The 18120-nt window shown below is 50.2% G+C and overlaps 1 protein-coding gene across 1 annotated transcript in view; it reads right to left on the bottom strand.

Annotated features, from left to right (window-relative positions):
* Positions 1–15345, bottom strand: part of LOC144730780 (transient receptor potential cation channel subfamily V member 5-like) — a 30359-nt gene extending 15014 nt beyond the window's left edge. The window contains exons 1-8 of the mRNA XM_078611524.1: positions 14958–15345; positions 14574–14671; positions 12716–12838; positions 7636–7776; positions 7287–7385; positions 5620–5795; positions 1960–2106; positions 918–1130 (exon numbers count right to left, since the gene is read on the bottom strand). Coding sequence (XP_078467650.1) covers positions 918–1130; positions 1960–2106; positions 5620–5795; positions 7287–7385; positions 7636–7776; positions 12716–12838; positions 14574–14671; positions 14958–15064 — 1104 coding nt within the window. The 5' untranslated portion in view covers positions 15065–15345. The remainder of the gene's footprint in view (positions 1–917; positions 1131–1959; positions 2107–5619; positions 5796–7286; positions 7386–7635; positions 7777–12715; positions 12839–14573; positions 14672–14957) is intronic.
* Positions 15346–18120: the final 2775 nt, after the last annotated feature.

Below are 18120 nucleotides of genomic sequence, written 5' to 3'. Positions count from 1 at the left end.
GCCACGGGTTCACTGACTGAGATGACTGGCAGATGCCCCAGCTGTACCCCCCCCCCCTACTGTGCCAACTCGCCGTATTTTATCCACGCGCTTCGCTCGTTGTTGTGAGCGTCGCTCCTCTGCCCTCCGTTGTTGTTGGAGGGCGACTGCCTCCAACTGCCCAGCAGCAGCAGCGTACTTCACGAGCCTCCTCCATAGAGGCCGATATTGACACCACTGGTGCCAGTAGTCGGCAAGTTCACTCAGGTTATCAGTGCAGTGTACACAGGGTGTAGTTTAAATGAGTGTAGTATTAGGTTGAAGATTATGAAGATTGTGTATGATGTTTACGGAGTTGTTGTTATATATAGGAATGTGGTGTTGACAATGTAGCTTTTGAAGGGTTTATGTGCTATTAAACAAGGGCCATTTCCCCAAAACGTCGCCTGGTATATACTTGATTAAGGCCACGGTGTTTTGTTATTTGTCCTTGTGTACCACTGTCAGTTGAGTACATTTAAACTTACATTTTTGTTTAACATTTTTCCAGGTAAGGCCCACTGAGCTGTATAGCTCTTCAGAAGCTAACTGGTCATAAATGATAGCTCAACGAGGTGGTCTTATCGTGTGGAAATTTAAAGCAGCCAAATACTCTAAATGCGTGATGTTGACTCTAAATGTGGTGAGAAAAATCCACGCGACCACAGGGAGAGACACACGCAGACTCCAAATATACAGCAGGCGTCAGGGTCGGAATCGAACCTACGACCTCCTGTAGACCAGACGAGGTAGTGAATGTCTAGCCACTGCGGTGCACATAATTTGTTGAAGGTTAGTAGCTCTGCACAGTGTTGATAGGTAGCAACGTGTGCGTGGGCATGAGGTGTCGCGAGTTAGGTTTAACGTGTTGGCAGCGAGTCTTGAGAGTTTCCACGTACGGACAGGGGTTTCTGGACAAGGACGACGTCGTCGCGTGGATCCGTGACGTTGTCCGTGCGCATCATTAGGGGTCGGTAGATGCAGGCGAGTGAGAAGCTGGTGATGTAGACCATGTAGAGCATGGTCCACATGCGGAAGTAGCTCCGCCCATACTGCGTCCACTTGATTATGGTCAGTTCCTTCACGGGGGTTATCTCCAGGATCTGGCGAGCCTGAGGGGTGGCAAAGCAATTTGACCCCGTCGTCAGCAAGTTGCCGGCGTTGTTGGACGTTTAGCCCAGCACCAGCTCAGAACCTTTAATGAGACTGGAAGAATCCCATGAGCTGTGAAGCTCGTTTTGTCCAGTAGGGGCAGGTCAGAGAGTTTCAGCAAGAAACGATACAAAAACCGATAGAAGAGCAAAATATCGGGAAGCCAAGCAAGTCACTCAAAAAAAGTAAATAAAGTATAAAAGTACAAATTGCACAAACACATCACGTGAGCATGTGGCGGTCGGTGCCTCTCTGAGAAAGAAGCACGGTGGTGGTGCAAGGTGGTGGTGCAAGGTTGTGGTGGTGCAAGGTGGTGCAAGGTGGTGGTGGCGGTGGTGGCGGTGCAAGGTGGTGGCGGTGGTGATGGTGCAAGATGGTGGTGGTGCAAGGTGGTGGTAGCAGTGGTGGTGCAAGGTGGCGGTGGTGCAAGGTGGTGGTGGTGGTGCAAGGTGGTGGTGGTGCAAGGTGATGGCGGTGGTGCTAGGTGGTGGTGGTGCTAGGTGGTGGTGCAAGGTGGTGGTGGTGGTGCAAGGTGGTGGCGGTGGTGGTGGTGCAAGATGGTGGTGGTGCAAGGTGGTGGTAGCAGTGGTGGTGGTGCAAAGTGGTGGTGGCGGTGGTGGCGCAAGGTGGCAGTGGTGGTGGTGCAAGGTGGTGGTGGTGGTGGCCCGTGGTGGTAGCAGTGGTGGTGGCGCAAGGTGGTGGTGGCGGTGGTGGCGCAAGGTGGCAGTGGTGGTGGTGCAAGGTGGTGGCGGTGGCGGTGGTGGCGCAAGGCGGCGCGCTCCGTCAGACCTCGGGCTTGTGGCTCGTGGTGATGATCTCCAGCACCGAGCGATCATCCTCCCACGAGTCGATCTCGCTGAGGTCATACAGGGTGGACGTCACGGTGCCCACCGACCACTGCACCACTCTGCGACGCTTCACCAGGTGCCTGAACATCTGAGGTGACAAGGAACATTCATCATACGTTGACCCCTACCTAACGCCCGAAGGCCACGCGCCTACTACGCAGCGCAGCAGGGGTGGCCAACCTGTAACAGACCAACAGGCAAAAAGTACTCGTGAATTCTGCAAACAGCCAAGGTTATATATACGTTTATATATTTACAGTTTTCATCAAAGCACGGGATACATTCATTTTTCTGTTACTGTGATAGAACGTTCTATGTTATGCCCCTTCGATAGAGCCGCGTGTGGTGTATTAAAGCGCCGCATGCGGCTCGCGAGACGAAAGTTGGCCACCACTGCAGTACACAGAAGTGTGGACTGACAAAATCTGTCTGATCTGTAGGGGATTAAGTGTTGCCCCCTCACATGCGTAGAGTTTTCTCCGGGTGTTCTGGTTTCCTCCCACATGGACAAATACTAATTGGTTGAAACCATGTTCATACAGAGAGAGCTGCAGAGCCCGGTATGTAGGAGGTCGTGGGTTCGATCCCGACTCTGACGCCTGCTGCTGCTGTATATTTGGATTCTAGATTTGAAACTTTCGTGACTGCAAGGATTCATACTCTTAGTTATTTTGGTAAAGTCACGTAGGTAAAAAATGAAATTAAAATTAATAAAAAATTAAAAAAAATAAAATCACAATGTTTTCGGAGGCAACACAAGCTTCCGTGCAACCCAACGTTCCTACCAGCTCCCTCCGCAGGAATGTGTTATCGGCCACCACCCTCCCCCACATTACTCTGGATATCCGAGTTGCAATGCCCTATCTTTATGGAGTAAAGTCTCATTGAGTCTCAAGAGGGTTCTCCATTGGGACGTTTAATAATTGCTATAAACTAGCCTCAAGATCTTCGTACTATTTTTTGCCTGTGACTGACCCTTCTCATACTATAAACTGTTTTTATTTTATTTTACCAGGTAAGGCCCCACTGATAGCCACCTGGCTATCACAAATGATAGCTCAACGAAGTGGCTTATCATCATGTGGACATGTGGACATGTGGACATGTACACTCTAAATGCGTGTTTCTAAATGTGGAGGGAAAAAGCGGAGGACCCGCAGAAAAATCCACGCGACCACGGGGAGAGAGACATGCAAACTACAAATATACAGGCGTCAGGGTCGCGATCGAATCGACGACTTCCTGTATACCAGGTGAGGGAGTTAACATTTCGAACCGTGGCGCCCCTTCAACTGTGCCTTTAAAAATATATATATAGACCTCAATTTCTCAGTTTGTGCCCATGAAGCGCACGTGTTGCTGTTGTATATAGTATCATAAGATATGGTTGTATTGAGACATTCTGTACTTTCTGTTGGGATGCAAGGAGAAAGCAAATTGTTGTGAAACTACGAAAGACATGATAAAGAGGAGAGAGAGGTACAAAGAGATGCAGACGCTTGACAGGGGGGGCCCTAGACGGGCTGCCAGCTACTGGCGCCCATGGTGAACCACGCAAGAGGCGACCCCCACCCCCAAACCCCAAGGGCAGATCTAGGCTGAGGTGTTTTGGGTAAACTGGGCAACTTGTTGCCCTATTTAACATTTAATGTTTTTGTAAGCGGATTTTTTTTTTAACAGAGGCCTAATTATTCGGGTTTGTGCGTCCGTCCGGCTGTCAGACCGATGTTTCTGAGATCAGATCGAATAGAGACACGCGACATTTTCAGAGTAGATTTTGTACACGACAGCTAGATGATATTTCAGTCCGATGTATGCTATTCATTTTTGCAGTAAATAAAAGACTTCACGTGAACAAACTCTTAAAAATGTTGAGAAATTTATTCTACTTAATATTTGCTCTGTACACGCACGGGAATTGAAATAACGACATCTTCGTTATTTTATTTGTATTTTTTTTATTTTGTTTTTTTTATTTGTATTTTGTCCCTCCAATTTGGCACCCCCCCTCCCCCCCACTTAACTTGGGACCCTAGGTGGCCGCCCTAATTCGCTTGTACGGACGAGTGGCCGCCCCTGACGCTTAACAAGGAAATGAATGCACAGAACTTCGTCACTTTTAGGAAAAAGGTTGAGAAAATATGTCGGTAAAAACCACACAATTTTTAAGATGGCATTGCAAGCAATAACAGCATGAGAGTAGCATAAAGACAGTTTGACGGTGGGCAATCCACAAATGTAGCCCTGTGGGAGAAAGAGGAAAACCTTGAAAAAGAATATAGATTATAATCTTAAAATGGCTGGAGGAATTTTATATTCAGGATGGTCCAGATTTCTTGTGACCCAATTTAACACTCTAAAACGTAACATTTTTGCATACCCGATGGGTGTCAAAACAGAACTGAATAAGCAGAGGAAACAAAATGTTCAGGTTGCCCCGGATTTTAAAAAACACGGGATAAGCACCACATCATTATTTTAAACAGCTTATTTTTGCACATTCTTGCATAACATGTTTGAGGTGTTGTGTATATGTTTTTGTTTTGTTTTTTAATTCAGTAACTATATGAAATTGACATAAATAAGCATACAAATAGACACAAATTTATATCCTCCTGTAAAAAGTTACTGTATTTACTGTGCCGTACTTACCACTCTAATGTAGAAGACTCTGCATGGGGTGATGTACGCAGTACTAACTACACTCTCGTTTCAACAACTTGTGTAACTGGGTTACAGCCCTTGGAGCGGTTTTGCCGGATCGGCCCGGGACCACCGGATAACATTGAGAAGCGACAGCCGGACAATCGCGCGGTGCCGGATAAATCGATGGTCGACTGCATGTGCATCATACCTGTCAACCCCTTATCAGTGCTTCCTCCCTCATTACAGAGCAATTCACACCTTAGTGGTGACTCCGTGCCCTTATATATCTGAACTGGTACTGGGCCTCCCTTAGGTCGACTCAGTCTCTAATGAGTAACCTGGTGCGGTATAAACATCGCTACTAGGAAGACAAAGGCGGTCGGGAATAGTGCTGGCCACCCACCCCCTCCTGTACCGTTCGGCCTTCATCGGTGTTCGCTCACAGGACTTGCCCCAACAGTCTGTTCAAGGCTATACCGGGGATCTTTGTTTTGTTTTGGTATTGATGGTACTGGTGACGATGGTGGTGGCGCTGATGATGGTGCTGATGGTAGTGCTGGTGGTATACCTGTCAACCCCTTATCAGTGTTTCCTACCCTATTACAGACCAATTCATACCTTAGTGGTCACCCCGTGCCCCGTATACATCTCAACGTTCATCCTACAAAGTCCAATGACAAGGAAGAAACACAAACAAATAGACATTTTTTTTTCATTTTATTTCCTATAATGAAACGGCTGTACGCCGTATGGACCTGAAAACTCAATTTCCCTGTACAAGAATACGGGGTAAACCGTATGGGTTGACAGCTATCGCAATATGAATTATGACGATGGCTTGATGAAAGCCTGCATCCAGCGGTATTTTTTGTATCACGGCTGGCCATGATGATGTAAGCGGTGCGTTTTTGCGAAGGATGGTTTCAGGGTGACTGCGGGAGGATGAGGCTCTCACCACCACGTTGCCCTTGGCTGCAGCGAGCTTGAGGGGGGTGTAGCCTTTGCAGTTGAGCACCGCCTCCGGGCAAGGCTGGCCCTTGCCCCTCTGTGTGTTCGCCAGGATGAAGTCGTACATCTGGCAGGCGATGATGCGGTTCTTATGCAGCACCAGGGTGTGGAGGACCGTGTTGCCTGAGTTGTGGGAGCACACAATGGGCGCATGGTGGTGGCGCATCAGCCGGTCATCTCAGTCAGTCAACCCGTGGCACCTGGGTCTGTCCTTTGACCTCCTGCCAGCGGGCGTTCGACACTTCACGTGGCCTTAAAGTGCACTTAGCCTGTTACAAGCGCCGTGGCGAATGGCGGTTGTTGTTGTTGGTGGTGGCGGCGGCGGCGGCGGCGAGAGAACGAGATGCTTCTCGCCTCGCACGTGGAGGTGTGGAACAAGGTGCTTGCATGTTTGACCAAGTGTTGGACTAAAGCTACCGAATGTTTTGGTTTCGACCAGAACAGGCCTGCTGTCAGAGGTATCACGAAACATTTGCAAAAAAAAGTCTGGAATTTTGTCCCAGTATGATATTTTCTGCCCTCACGCTTGACTTATCAGAATATTAATCTACTAGGGGTTGTTCGGGGGTGCCTGCGGTGCCCCTCATAACCATTTACGGCCTTCGGCCAGGAAAGCCACGAAAAAAGAATTGCACACGAACGACACATTCACGCAAGCACACGATGCTCCGTTTTGAAGTTTTAAAACGACGGAAAGTGCAGCATTCATCACAGATAGATAAAGTTGTGCGCTTATATAAGAGTATACTGGAGGGGCGGGTCAGAACGTTACAACAACAAACAGTAAACAAAAACACACAGGAGTGCAAAGTACAAGAAAGGTAAACAAATCACCCAAACACAAACAAATACGACACTAAACCATCCCCATCCTACCACGCAAAGCCCACTGAGGTGTTAGGTTACTTTTCAGAAGTGACCTGGCCACAAATGATCGCTCAACAAAGTGGCCCCATCATTTGGACAATTATCGCACCAAAATATAGCAAAGGGGTGGGACTACCTGGTAAGTGGACAGCATTGGTAGTGGAGTAGGTGGGTGGCCTATGAGCGAGACCATTCGTGTTGAAATTTTTTCCTGGTCCTCCGGTTTTTCCCACCACATTTAGAAACATGCGTTTAGACCATTTTTTTTTAACATTATTTTGCTGCTATAAATGTCCAAATGATAAGGCACTTTGTTGAGCGATAATTTGTGGCCAGGTCACTTAAAAAAAATAAGTGAATACCTCAGTGGGCTTTGCCTGGTAGGATGGGGATGGTTTTGTTTTATTTATTTGTGTTTGGGTAATTTGTTTACCTTTCTTGTACTTTGCACCACTTTCGTGTTTGTTGTTGTCATGATGTTTTTACCCCGTGCCCGACCAGACATCTTTGAAAAAGAGCTTCATAGCTCATCGCATTCTTCCTGCAGTACAAATACAGATTGTGATTCTGTAAAAGTGGGCAGGGCTGATGGGGTAGAGGATCGCCAGCTCGCCATGTCTCCTTGTTGAGCATCCAAGGATTTTGGCCGCTCAACGTTTTGAGCGTCGCATTTAAGAAGGGGTTGGGGTCTAAGTGTCCGGTGCGGTCGGGGGACAAGGGCACTTCCAGGAGGTTGCAGCTTCTTACCTTGGGAGTCCTGCGCACACACCCTGGCCCCGTGCTTCAGGAGGAGTCGCACCATCTCCAGGTTCCCCGTGCTCGCGGCGAATGACAGCACGTACTCGCCTGGGGGGCACGTGGCACACGCAGCACGTGTCGTGCAGTGACCACTCGTTATACAGAGCTTTAGAGGTAGGGATTTTGCAGATCCACGAACCGTGTGAATTTCCTGCCGACGGATAGCTAAAACCACTGAAATTCCTCGCCACGGTCAACTCTGGTGCCGCGGTGAATGCGGTTATCCGTTGTTGTACCGCGGCGGTACGTGCAATACTGTGGTCGCACCGCGGCGAGCGTCAGTGCGCTGTGGGTGTACCGTAGTGAGCGTGGCTGCGGTGTTTGTCGGTGAAGTAGGTGCCGGAGGCACGCGGCGACACTGCATTTGCCCCACGCGCCAGGAGCTGTTTCGCCAGCTCCACGTTCTGGTTGAGCACGGCGGTGTGCAGCGCCGTCTGACCTGCGGGGACACACGGGGCCGTACGTGCTTCGATTCGGAAGCAGAGCTTTTCACTCGTCGGTACCACCTGACGTTGAAAGCCATCGGTGGTTCATGGTTTTGGGGGGGGGGGGGGGGGGGGTGGGAATCTTTTGTAATAAACAGTGGGAAAGTGACACCGTTTTTTTGCAAATAGTCCACAGTTTATCGTTAAGCTTTGCAAAACCCTTTCGCTTGCACGCAGGCTTGTGGATAACGAAGCCTTATTTGAAAACAACATCCCGACATAGAGAGAACAATTCGTTTTCAAGAAGAACTTATGAAACATTAAACATATGCGAATGCACCGTACTGTACCTATGGGTACAAACAAATTGTGATTTTTATTATATATTGTAACATTGATCATGGGACCTTTTTGCCAGTATCAAAGCATGACACATAAGAATAGGGTTTACCCATTCTGGCAATAAAACAGGTGTTAATATGTCGAAACAAAAAGGTATCTCATGATATAGCTGCTCACCCTGAGCTATAAATGCTCTGATGTGTGCATTGTCTGTGTGCATCGTCTGTGTGCATTGTCTGTGTGCATCGTCTGTGTGCATTGTCTGTGTGCTGCTCGCCTTGTGGCGTGGTGAGACTAGGCCACATTGTCTGTGTGCTGTCCACCTTGTGGCGTGGTGAGACTAGGCCACATTGTCTGTGTGCTGTCCACCTTGTGGCGTGGTGAGACTAGGCCACATTGTCTGTGTGCTGTCCACCTTGTGGCGTGGTGAGACTAGGCCACATTGTCTGTGTGCTGTTCGCCTTGTGGCGTGGTGAGACTAGGCCACATTGTCTGTGTGCTGTTCGCCTTGTGGCGTGGTGAGACTAGGCCACATTGTCTGTGTGCTGTTCGCCTTGTGGCGTGGTGAGACTAGGCCACATTGTCTGTGTGCTGTTCGCCTTGTGGTGTGGTGAGACTAGGCCACATTGTCTGTGTGCTGTCCGCCTTGTGGCGTGGTGAGACTAGGCCACATTGTCTGTGTGCTGTCCGCCTTGTGGCGTAGTGAGACTAGACCACATTGTCTGTTTGCTGTTCGTGGTGATACTAGGCCACATTGTCTGTGTGCTGTTCGTGGTGAGACTAGGCCACATTGTCTGTGTGCTGTTCGCCTTGTGGCGTAGTGAGACTAGACCACATTGTCTGTGTGCTGTTCGTGGTGAGACTAGGCCACATTGTCTGTGTGCTGTTCGTGGTGAGACTAGGCCACATTGTCTGTGTGCTGTCCGCCTTGTGGCATGGTGAGACTAGGCCACATTGTCTGTGTGCTGTTCGTGGTGAGACTAGGCCACATTGTCTGTGTGCTATTCGTGGTGAGACTAGGCCACATTGTCTGTGTGCTGTCCGCCTTGTGGCGTGGTGAGACTAGGCCACATTGTCTGTGTGCTGTCCGCCTTGTGGCGTGGTGAGACTAGGCCACATTGTCTGTGTGCTGTTCGTGGTGAGACTAGGCCACATTGTCCGTGTGCTGTCCGCCTTGTGGCGTGGTGAGACTAGGCCACATTGTCTGTGTGCTGCTCGCCTTGTGGCGTGGTGAGACTAGGCCACATTGTCTGTGTGCTGTCCACCTTGTGGCGTGGTGAGACTAGGCCACATTGTCTGTGTGCTGCTCGCCTTGTGGTGTGGTGAGACTAGGCCACATTGTCTGTGTGCTGCTCGCCTTGTGGCGTGGTGAGACTAGGCCACATTGTCTGTGTGCTGTCCGCCTTGTGGCGTGGTGAGACTAGGCCACATTGTCTGTGTGCTGTCCACCTTGTGGCGTGGTGAGACTAGGCCACATTGTCTGTGTGCTGTCTGCCTTGTGGCGTGGTGAGACTAGGCCACATTGTCTGTGTGCTGTCCACCTTGTGGTGTGGTGAGACTAGGCCACATTGTCTGTGTGCTGTTCGCCTTGTGGCGTGGTGAGACTAGGCCACATTGTCTGTGTGCTGTCCGCCTTGTGGCGTGGTGAGACTAGGCCACATTGTCTGTGTGCTGTCCGCATTGTGGCGTGGTGAGACTAGGCCACATTGTCTGTGTGCTGTCCGCCTTGTGGCGTGGTGAGACTAGGCCACATTGTCTGTGTGCTGTCCGCATTGTGGCGTGGTGAGACTAGGCCACATTGTCTGTGTGCTGTCCGCCTTGTGGCGTAGTGAGACTAGACCACATTGTCTGTTTGCTGTTCGTGGTGATACTAGGCCACATTGTCTGTGTGCTGTTCGTGGTGAGACTAGGCCACATTGTCTGTGTGCTGTTCGCCTTGTGGCGTAGTGAGACTAGACCACATTGTCTGTGTGCTGTTCGTGGTGAGACTAGGCCACATTGTCTGTGTGCTGTTCGTGGTGAGACTAGGCCACATTGTCTGTGTGCTGTCCGCCTTGTGGCATGGTGAGACTAGGCCACATTGTCTGTGTGCTGTTCGTGGTGAGACTAGGCCACATTGTCTGTGTGCTATTCGTGGTGAGACTAGGCCACATTGTCTGTGTGCTGTCCGCCTTGTGGCGTGGTGAGACTAGGCCACATTGTCTGTGTGCTGTCCGCCTTGTGGCGTGGTGAGACTAGGCCACATTGTCTGTGTGCTGTTCGTGGTGAGACTAGGCCACATTGTCCGTGTGCTGTCCGCCTTGTGGCGTGGTGAGACTAGGCCACATTGTCTGTGTGCTGCTCGCCTTGTGGCGTGGTGAGACTAGGCCACATTGTCTGTGTGCTGTCCACCTTGTGGCGTGGTGAGACTAGGCCACATTGTCTGTGTGCTGCTCGCCTTGTGGTGTGGTGAGACTAGGCCACATTGTCTGTGTGCTGCTCGCCTTGTGGCGTGGTGAGACTAGGCCACATTGTCTGTGTGCTGTCCGCCTTGTGGCGTGGTGAGACTAGGCCACATTGTCTGTGTGCTGTCCACCTTGTGGCGTGGTGAGACTAGGCCACATTGTCTGTGTGCTGTCTGCCTTGTGGCGTGGTGAGACTAGGCCACATTGTCTGTGTGCTGTCCACCTTGTGGTGTGGTGAGACTAGGCCACATTGTCTGTGTGCTGTTCGCCTTGTGGCGTGGTGAGACTAGGCCACATTGTCTGTGTGCTGTCCGCCTTGTGGCGTGGTGAGACTAGGCCACATTGTCTGTGTGCTGTCCGCATTGTGGCGTGGTGAGACTAGGCCACATTGTCTGTGTGCTGTCCGCCTTGTGGCGTGGTGAGACTAGGCCACATTGTCTGTGTGCTGTCCGCCTTGTGGCGTGGTGAGACTAGGCCACATTGTCTGTGTGCTGTCCGCCTTGTGGCGTAGTGAGACTAGACCACATTGTCTGTGTGCTGTCCACCTTGTGGCGTGGTGAGACTAGGCCACATTGTCTGTGTGCTGTCCACCTTGTGGCGTGGTGAGACTAGGCCACATTGTCTGTGTGCTGTCCACCTTGTGGCGTGGTGAGACTAGGCCACATTGTCTGTGTGCTGTCCACCTTGTGGCGTGGTGAGACTAGGCCACATTGTCTGTGTGCTGTTCGCCTTGTGGCGTGGTGAGACTAGGCCACATTGTCTGTGTGCTGTTCGCCTTGTGGCGTGGTAAGACTAGGCCACATTGTCTGTGTGCTGTTCGCCTTGTGGCGTGGTGAGACTAGGCCACATTGTCTGTGTGCTGTTCGCCTTGTGGTGTGGTGAGACTAGGCCACATTGTCTGTGTGCTGTCCGCCTTGTGGCGTGGTGAGACTAGGCCACATTGTCTGTGTGCTGTCCGCCTTGTGGCGTAGTGAGACTAGACCACATTGTCTGTTTGCTGTTCGTGGTGATACTAGGCCACATTGTCTGTGTGCTGTTCGTGGTGAGACTAGGCCACATTGTCTGTGTGCTGTTCGCCTTGTGGCGTAGTGAGACTAGACCACATTGTCTGTGTGCTGTTCGTGGTGAGACTAGGCCACATTGTCTGTGTGCTGTCCACCTTGTGGCGTGGTGAGACTAGGCCACATTGTCTGTGTGCTGTCCGCCTTGTGGCGTGGTGAGACTAGGCCACATTGTCTGTGTGCTGTCGTGGTGAGACTAGGCCACATTGTCTGTGTGCTGCTCGCCTTGTGGCGTGGTGAGACTAGGCCACAAGAAGACTGTCTCTGGTGTAGGTCAACCAGTTTCAAAGACAACGCATCATATATTATCAGAGATATACTTATTTTATACCTACGTGACTTTACCGAAAGAACCAAAGAGCATGGATTCCTGCAGTCACGAAAAATTCAAACCAAGATTATATTATCAGAGCTTGTTTGTACGTTCACCACAAGTACGTGGGGTTAATGCAGACTTGATTCCTTGCATAAGGTTTCTATTTGGTGTTTGAACATCTCAACACCTCCTGTTTCATTGTCAGAAAGGGTAAAACCTATTCTTATTTTTCATATTGTAAAATGTATATTTTCTTCTGTACAGCATATGGGCACCGTGGTGTAATCCCCACGTCTGGATGGTGGAGGCTGGATAACAGACCTAAGTGGGATTCTCTCAGAGTGAAGCATGGAGGGGATTTGTTGTTTCCTCGAGGCCGCTACAGGAGCCGTGAAGGTCTGTCAGGTACCCTGAAAATGGTTTCCAAGGTAGAAGCTCATGATTGTATGTATGTTGAACTTCTTTCACACCGTACGTAGTCAACCGTGCTCATCGGAGGAGCAGAAGGACAACAAACTAACCCCAAAAAGCTGTTCGAAATAAATGAGTGTTCATTCTAGCCGATTTAAACGTGCATAGATCCCAGTGGCGACCTAATATTGTAAAGAAGAGCATTCCAGACGGCTGCAGAAGCTGCATCTGAAAGCGCGCGATGCATCGACCGTCTTTGTTCGATGGCCAGCCAAAAGACGCTGCTGCGAGGATGACCAGAGTTTGCGTTCTGATTTCCACAGTAGAGCGAGTAGTTACCTTGCTGCTCTGTGGTTACCATGGTGGAGTGCGTGGTTACCCTGGTAGAGGCTGGAGGTGATGCGCTCGTTGATGAGCGTGGGCTCCGCGTCCAGGAGGGCGAGCGCCGCTCCAAGGTTCTCGTACTGCACGGCCACGTGGAGGGCCGTCTCGCCCAGCACCCCTACACCACACCGCACCACACGTTACACCACGCGTTACACCACGCGTTACACCACACTGCACGTTACACCACGCGTTACACCACACGTTACACCACGCGTTACACCACACTGCACGTTACACCACGCGTTACACCACACTGCACGTTACACCACACGTTACACCACGCGTTACACCACACTGCACGTTACACCACGCGTTACACCACACTGCACGTTACACCACACGTTACACCACGCGTTACACCACACGTTACACCACTCCGCATCACACCGCACCACGCGTTACACCACGCGTTACACCACACCGCACGTTACACCATGCGTTACACCACACGTTACACCGCACGTTACACCACTCGTTACATCACACCGCACGTTACACCACGCGTTACACCACGCGTTACACCACACCGCACGTTACACCACGCGTTACACCACACCGCACGTTACACCACGCGTTACACCACGCGTTACACCACACCGCACGTTACACCACGCGTTACACCACGCGTTACACCACACCGCACGTTACACCACGCGTTACACCACGCGTTACACCACACCGCACGTTACACCACGCGTTACACCACACGTTACACCACACGTTACACCACGCGTTACACCACTCCGCATCACACCGCACCACGCGTTACACCACACCGCACCACACCGCATCACACCGCACCACACGTTACACCACGCGTTACACCACACCACGCGTTACACCACACCGCAGCACACTGCACCACACCACACCACGCGTTACACCACGCCCACCACACTGCACCACACCACGGCACACCGCACCACGCATTACAGCACACGCACTACACTGCACCACACCGCATCAGACATCACACCGCACCACACGTTACACCACCCCACAGCAGACACCCCACGCGTTACACCCCGTGATGGGCACACGCGACGCGCCCATCGCACTTCGGGGCTCCACACACACACAGGGCAGCGTGGCCACCGCTGCTGCCACATCCTGACATCTGAGAACTCTCCCCAAGCCGTTACTGTGGCTCATCGGTCATGTCCCTGCTTGTGATCGTGATCAGCAGCGATGGCCCTCGTGGATCGTGGCCTTCAGAAGCAATAATGTTTTTTGCCCACCGCCTTCCTTTCATTGTAAACATTTCTTAACTTGAATTGAAACATTTTTGTTATTAAATAAAAACGTTAATTTTTTGTTGTTACCACAAACCAAAAAATTAAATAGCAACAACACCAAATACGCATGTTAAAAGTTCCATCTTAAATAAAAGATTACAGATTTTTGCCGGTAATGTAATCAGTTATAAAATACACTGCACCTTACGGCGTCTTTCCCTATCCCTTGACGTTTCTCGAATACGTCTTCATCAGTCCCTTCGTGTCTCTGGGTCTCTGTGTCTCTCCATGTCTGCGTTGTTACCTCTGCTGCCCGGTGTTGACGTATGTCTCATGCCTCTTCCATGTCCCTCCCACGTCTCTGTGTCTCTCTGTCTTCACCGTGTCCCTCTTGCTCTCTGTGTCTCTCTGTCTTCCCGTGTTCCTATTGCTCTCCGTGTCTCCCCGTGTCCCTATTGCTCTCCGTGTCTCTGTGTCTCTCTGTCTTCACCAGATCCCTGTGTCTCTCTGTGTCTCTCTGTCTTCACCGTGTCCCTATTGCTCTCCGTGTCTCTGTATCTCTCTGTCTTCCAGTGTCTCTATTGCTCTCCGTGTCCCTCCTCGTGTGCCACTCACCGCGCTGCAGGAGGTCCGTGTCGCCCTGCTTGTGCAGCCTGTCGATGGCCTCCACGTCATTGCTCTTGGCGGCCGTGAACAGCGGGGTCTCCCGGATCCTGCGAGACGGAGCCGTAGGGGGCCACAGGAAGGGCAGCGTGAGTGGGGGGGGTCACGGGAATAACTTAATGATTATCATGGAAACGTTCCACCAGCACAGATCGATCACGACAAGCGGAGAGGCCCCTTGACACGGCACGGGTCCGAGCACCTGTCGCACCACCGTGCTCGTCGCCTGCGACGCACAGAAATCGCCACTCGTGTTGGAGCAGGTGACGAGGAGGAACCCTCCTCGACTACCGGACCAAGTGGCGCAGCGGACCGCAACAGCCGGGCAGGACTCACTTCTTGTGCTGGAGCAGGTACAGTTCGTCCTCTGCGTTCACCGCGATCTGCTGCTGCAGGTTCATTGCACGGCTCAGGAGGCCACCCAGAAATCCACGCTCCAACATCGCTGGGAAGGAGCTGCGCCCTGCCGCCCCTCCTGCTTCTCGTCTTGCAAGTGGCCTCGGGTCTCCTCGAGTGGCCTCACGTCACCGAGTGGCCTCACGTCACCGAGTGGCCTCACGTCTCCTCGAGTGGACGTCTCAGGGGGCCCAAAGACATCGAGAACTGCGCTGTGACCGGTGAGCGACGATGACACGGAGGAGGAGCTTGAGGAGGAGGAGCTTGAGGAGGAGACAATGGGAGGAGGGAGGGGCGAAGAGAGTTCGAGGCACGGCGTGGCACAGAGGCACCCGTCCAGATTGTGCCTCGATTTACGATCGTAAATATTTGGGTCATTATCTTGCAAAGTGGGGTGGGGTGAGGGGGGTGGAAATGTGACTGGACTGGTCAGGCGAGTGATTGCCTCCTCCCACTGGGATATATTAAAAACAAAACCCCCTACCTGTATGTTCACACGCACACGCACGCAAACCGGTTTGCCAGGGAGGTGACATGGGGCCACGGGCCAGAGCGCGCACGAGGCCGCGGGCACGCGAGGGGCGAGGCCGCTCAGGATCGCGCCACGCCGGACGCAGCAGCAGCCACTGCCGCCGCTGCTGCGTCTGCTGCTGCTGCCGCAACTAAAACGCGTTTGGTGGGGAGTTTCACGGGAGCCGGTGAAAGCTAAAAACTCAATTTGAAGCGAAATTGATTCGAATGTCATCATTTATCTTCCCCGTGTCGTGTTCGCTCAAGAGTGACAGCAGCGTTTCGTTGCTTTTGTTTCATTGATTTGGTATAGTCCTGTGAGCCATTCGGCTCTTGAATCGGGTGCAACCGCAACAAACAAACAAAAAAACAAAAACATGAACAAGAAAACATCTTAAAGTGACTATAAGTGACGGCATACTCCCACCGTTCGTGTCAATTCCATTCTTTCACGATGTCATTCTTTCTACCTCCTGTGTTCGTGTTAGTTTTGTTGTCATTGAGTTGCGAGTCATCCGTGCGGAGTTGGTGTAAAGTTGCTAGTGCGCAACTCTCGGCCGAATTTCTGCAAACTCCCGTTTTGAATTCCTTGTCTCTGGTGCGATAGAGCGAGCGCGCCCATTGCCTCTGCGGAGTCACGCGGCCGTCATCATCATTGGGACAATACATTAACATCGCTGAAATGTGAATGAACTATTACAGCATTGGGATGTTTAATAAGTCTATTTTCCATCTTTTGAAATTAAGCATTCACCTTGGTTAATTGCCATATATATTCTTATATTTTACGTTAGTTCTCTAAATTGCCTGTTATTTGTTTATTTTAAATCGGCCCAGCAGACAGATTTCCTTGTATAGAATTCCATAGCTGTCAACCCCTTATCAGTGCCCCACCTTGTTACAGACCAAGTCACACCTTAGTGGTCACCCCGTGCCCATTATCAATCTCAACGTTCATCCTGCAAAGTCCCATCACGAGGGGGAGAAACACAAACAAATATACACGTTTTTATCATTTTTGCCCGTATTGAAACGGCTGCACTCCGTATGGACCTGAAAACTCAATTTTCTTGTGCAAGAATACGGGGTAAACCGTGTGGGTTGACGGCTATGGAATCCCTGCCATGCTGCCTACGTGGAATGTGAGGACGAGGGTTCGAACCTTTTGCTATCCACTGCATTTATTGAAGACGTAGGCCCTCATTGAGTTTGTTGATAAATTGTGCCCTTATATTCTTAGGTCTTTGGGTAAAGTCACGTCGATAAGTTCAAAGAAAATAACAAAAAAACTATCCACGCGACTTTACCGAAAGACCCAAGAACATGAATTCCTGCAGTCACGAAAGCTTTAAGTCAAAATTTATGTGCTCTTGTTACGATTTAGTTCCTACATTGTTACGCATTATATTGAATCATTGTCCGTGTTACATCACATCTCGGATGTGAACACGTGCTTGGTGAACCAATTATTCCAGAGGGCCTAAGGGAATGCATTTGTTCTTTGCAATTGAGATATACGCTGCATGACATTGCAGAGCATACAAAGCTAAGAATGAAAATGCAATCCAATGTGTAATGCACATAATAATAACTCCATTCATATCGCGGCTTTTCATCAAGGATCTCTAAGCGATGTACAGGAAACAGCAGCAGCAGGCAGCGTACAAATTATTACATCATAAATACATTTTTTGAAGCCATTTACTAAATGAACTGAAAGTTTAGTAAGCGGAAAGGTATAAATAGGTTTTAATACGCATTTTTGAATTGTCCACAGAATCAAAGATAACTCTGATATCTCGTGTAAAGTACAATGCCGCATATCTGACTCTCTATGGCATGAGGTATAGATGGGTATGCGAACAGTGAGCTATGTGAGCATGTACATACATCGTTTTTTTTTACTGTGCACAAATCGATCACTAGACAACAGCAAAGTTCAGACTGCTGTCAACTTGGGGGAAATGCTTAGCGAGGTGACTTAGATTACAAAACTGGAACTTTAACTACGCGGTTTGCAATATCGGCCTTCTTCAAGCAAAACTCCAAACGTAACAAGAAATATGGAACGAGCGGTAATAAATGAACGGTAAATATCAGAATATGTATTTATACCGGAGGAATCCGATGAGCGATTTAATTGACGAGGGGACTTCATCAAGGCTGTCGCTTTGCTTTTTTTAAAAACTCATCGCGGGCTATTTTCTCGGAACTGGGCGGGCCACATAATTGGTCCGGACAGATACGTGACAGATGGGCAATGCATCGTGTCAGCAAATTCCTTTCTCAATGGTATTCTCGCGCTGCGCAGTAGATGTCTCCCCGTGTTGATTTTCGCCACGAGTGCACTTTGTGTGATCTTGTTTCTCACTCTCTGCTGGAAACCCAGATGAGGATTTTTTTTTTACCTTTGTTGAGTTTGACGGCTCGGTAACAGTGCGACCGATGGGAAAAATAAGAATAGGTTTGACTCTTTCTGGCAATAAAACAGGAGGTGATAATAGGGGTTTCCTCCTTTTTTCTGGCAACAAAACAGTTGTTAAGATGTTTAACAATTCTGTGCAGTTAAAAATACATGTACTAACAATGAACG

The sequence above is a fragment of the Lampetra planeri genome, chromosome 36, assembly GCF_965212315.1.
Source record: "Lampetra planeri chromosome 36, kcLamPlan1.2.h2, whole genome shotgun sequence".
NCBI classification, from domain to species: domain Eukaryota; kingdom Metazoa; phylum Chordata; class Hyperoartia; order Petromyzontiformes; family Petromyzontidae; genus Lampetra; species Lampetra planeri.
Note: the sequence above shows the minus strand (reverse complement) of the source record. Positions and strands in the feature narration are given on the sequence as shown.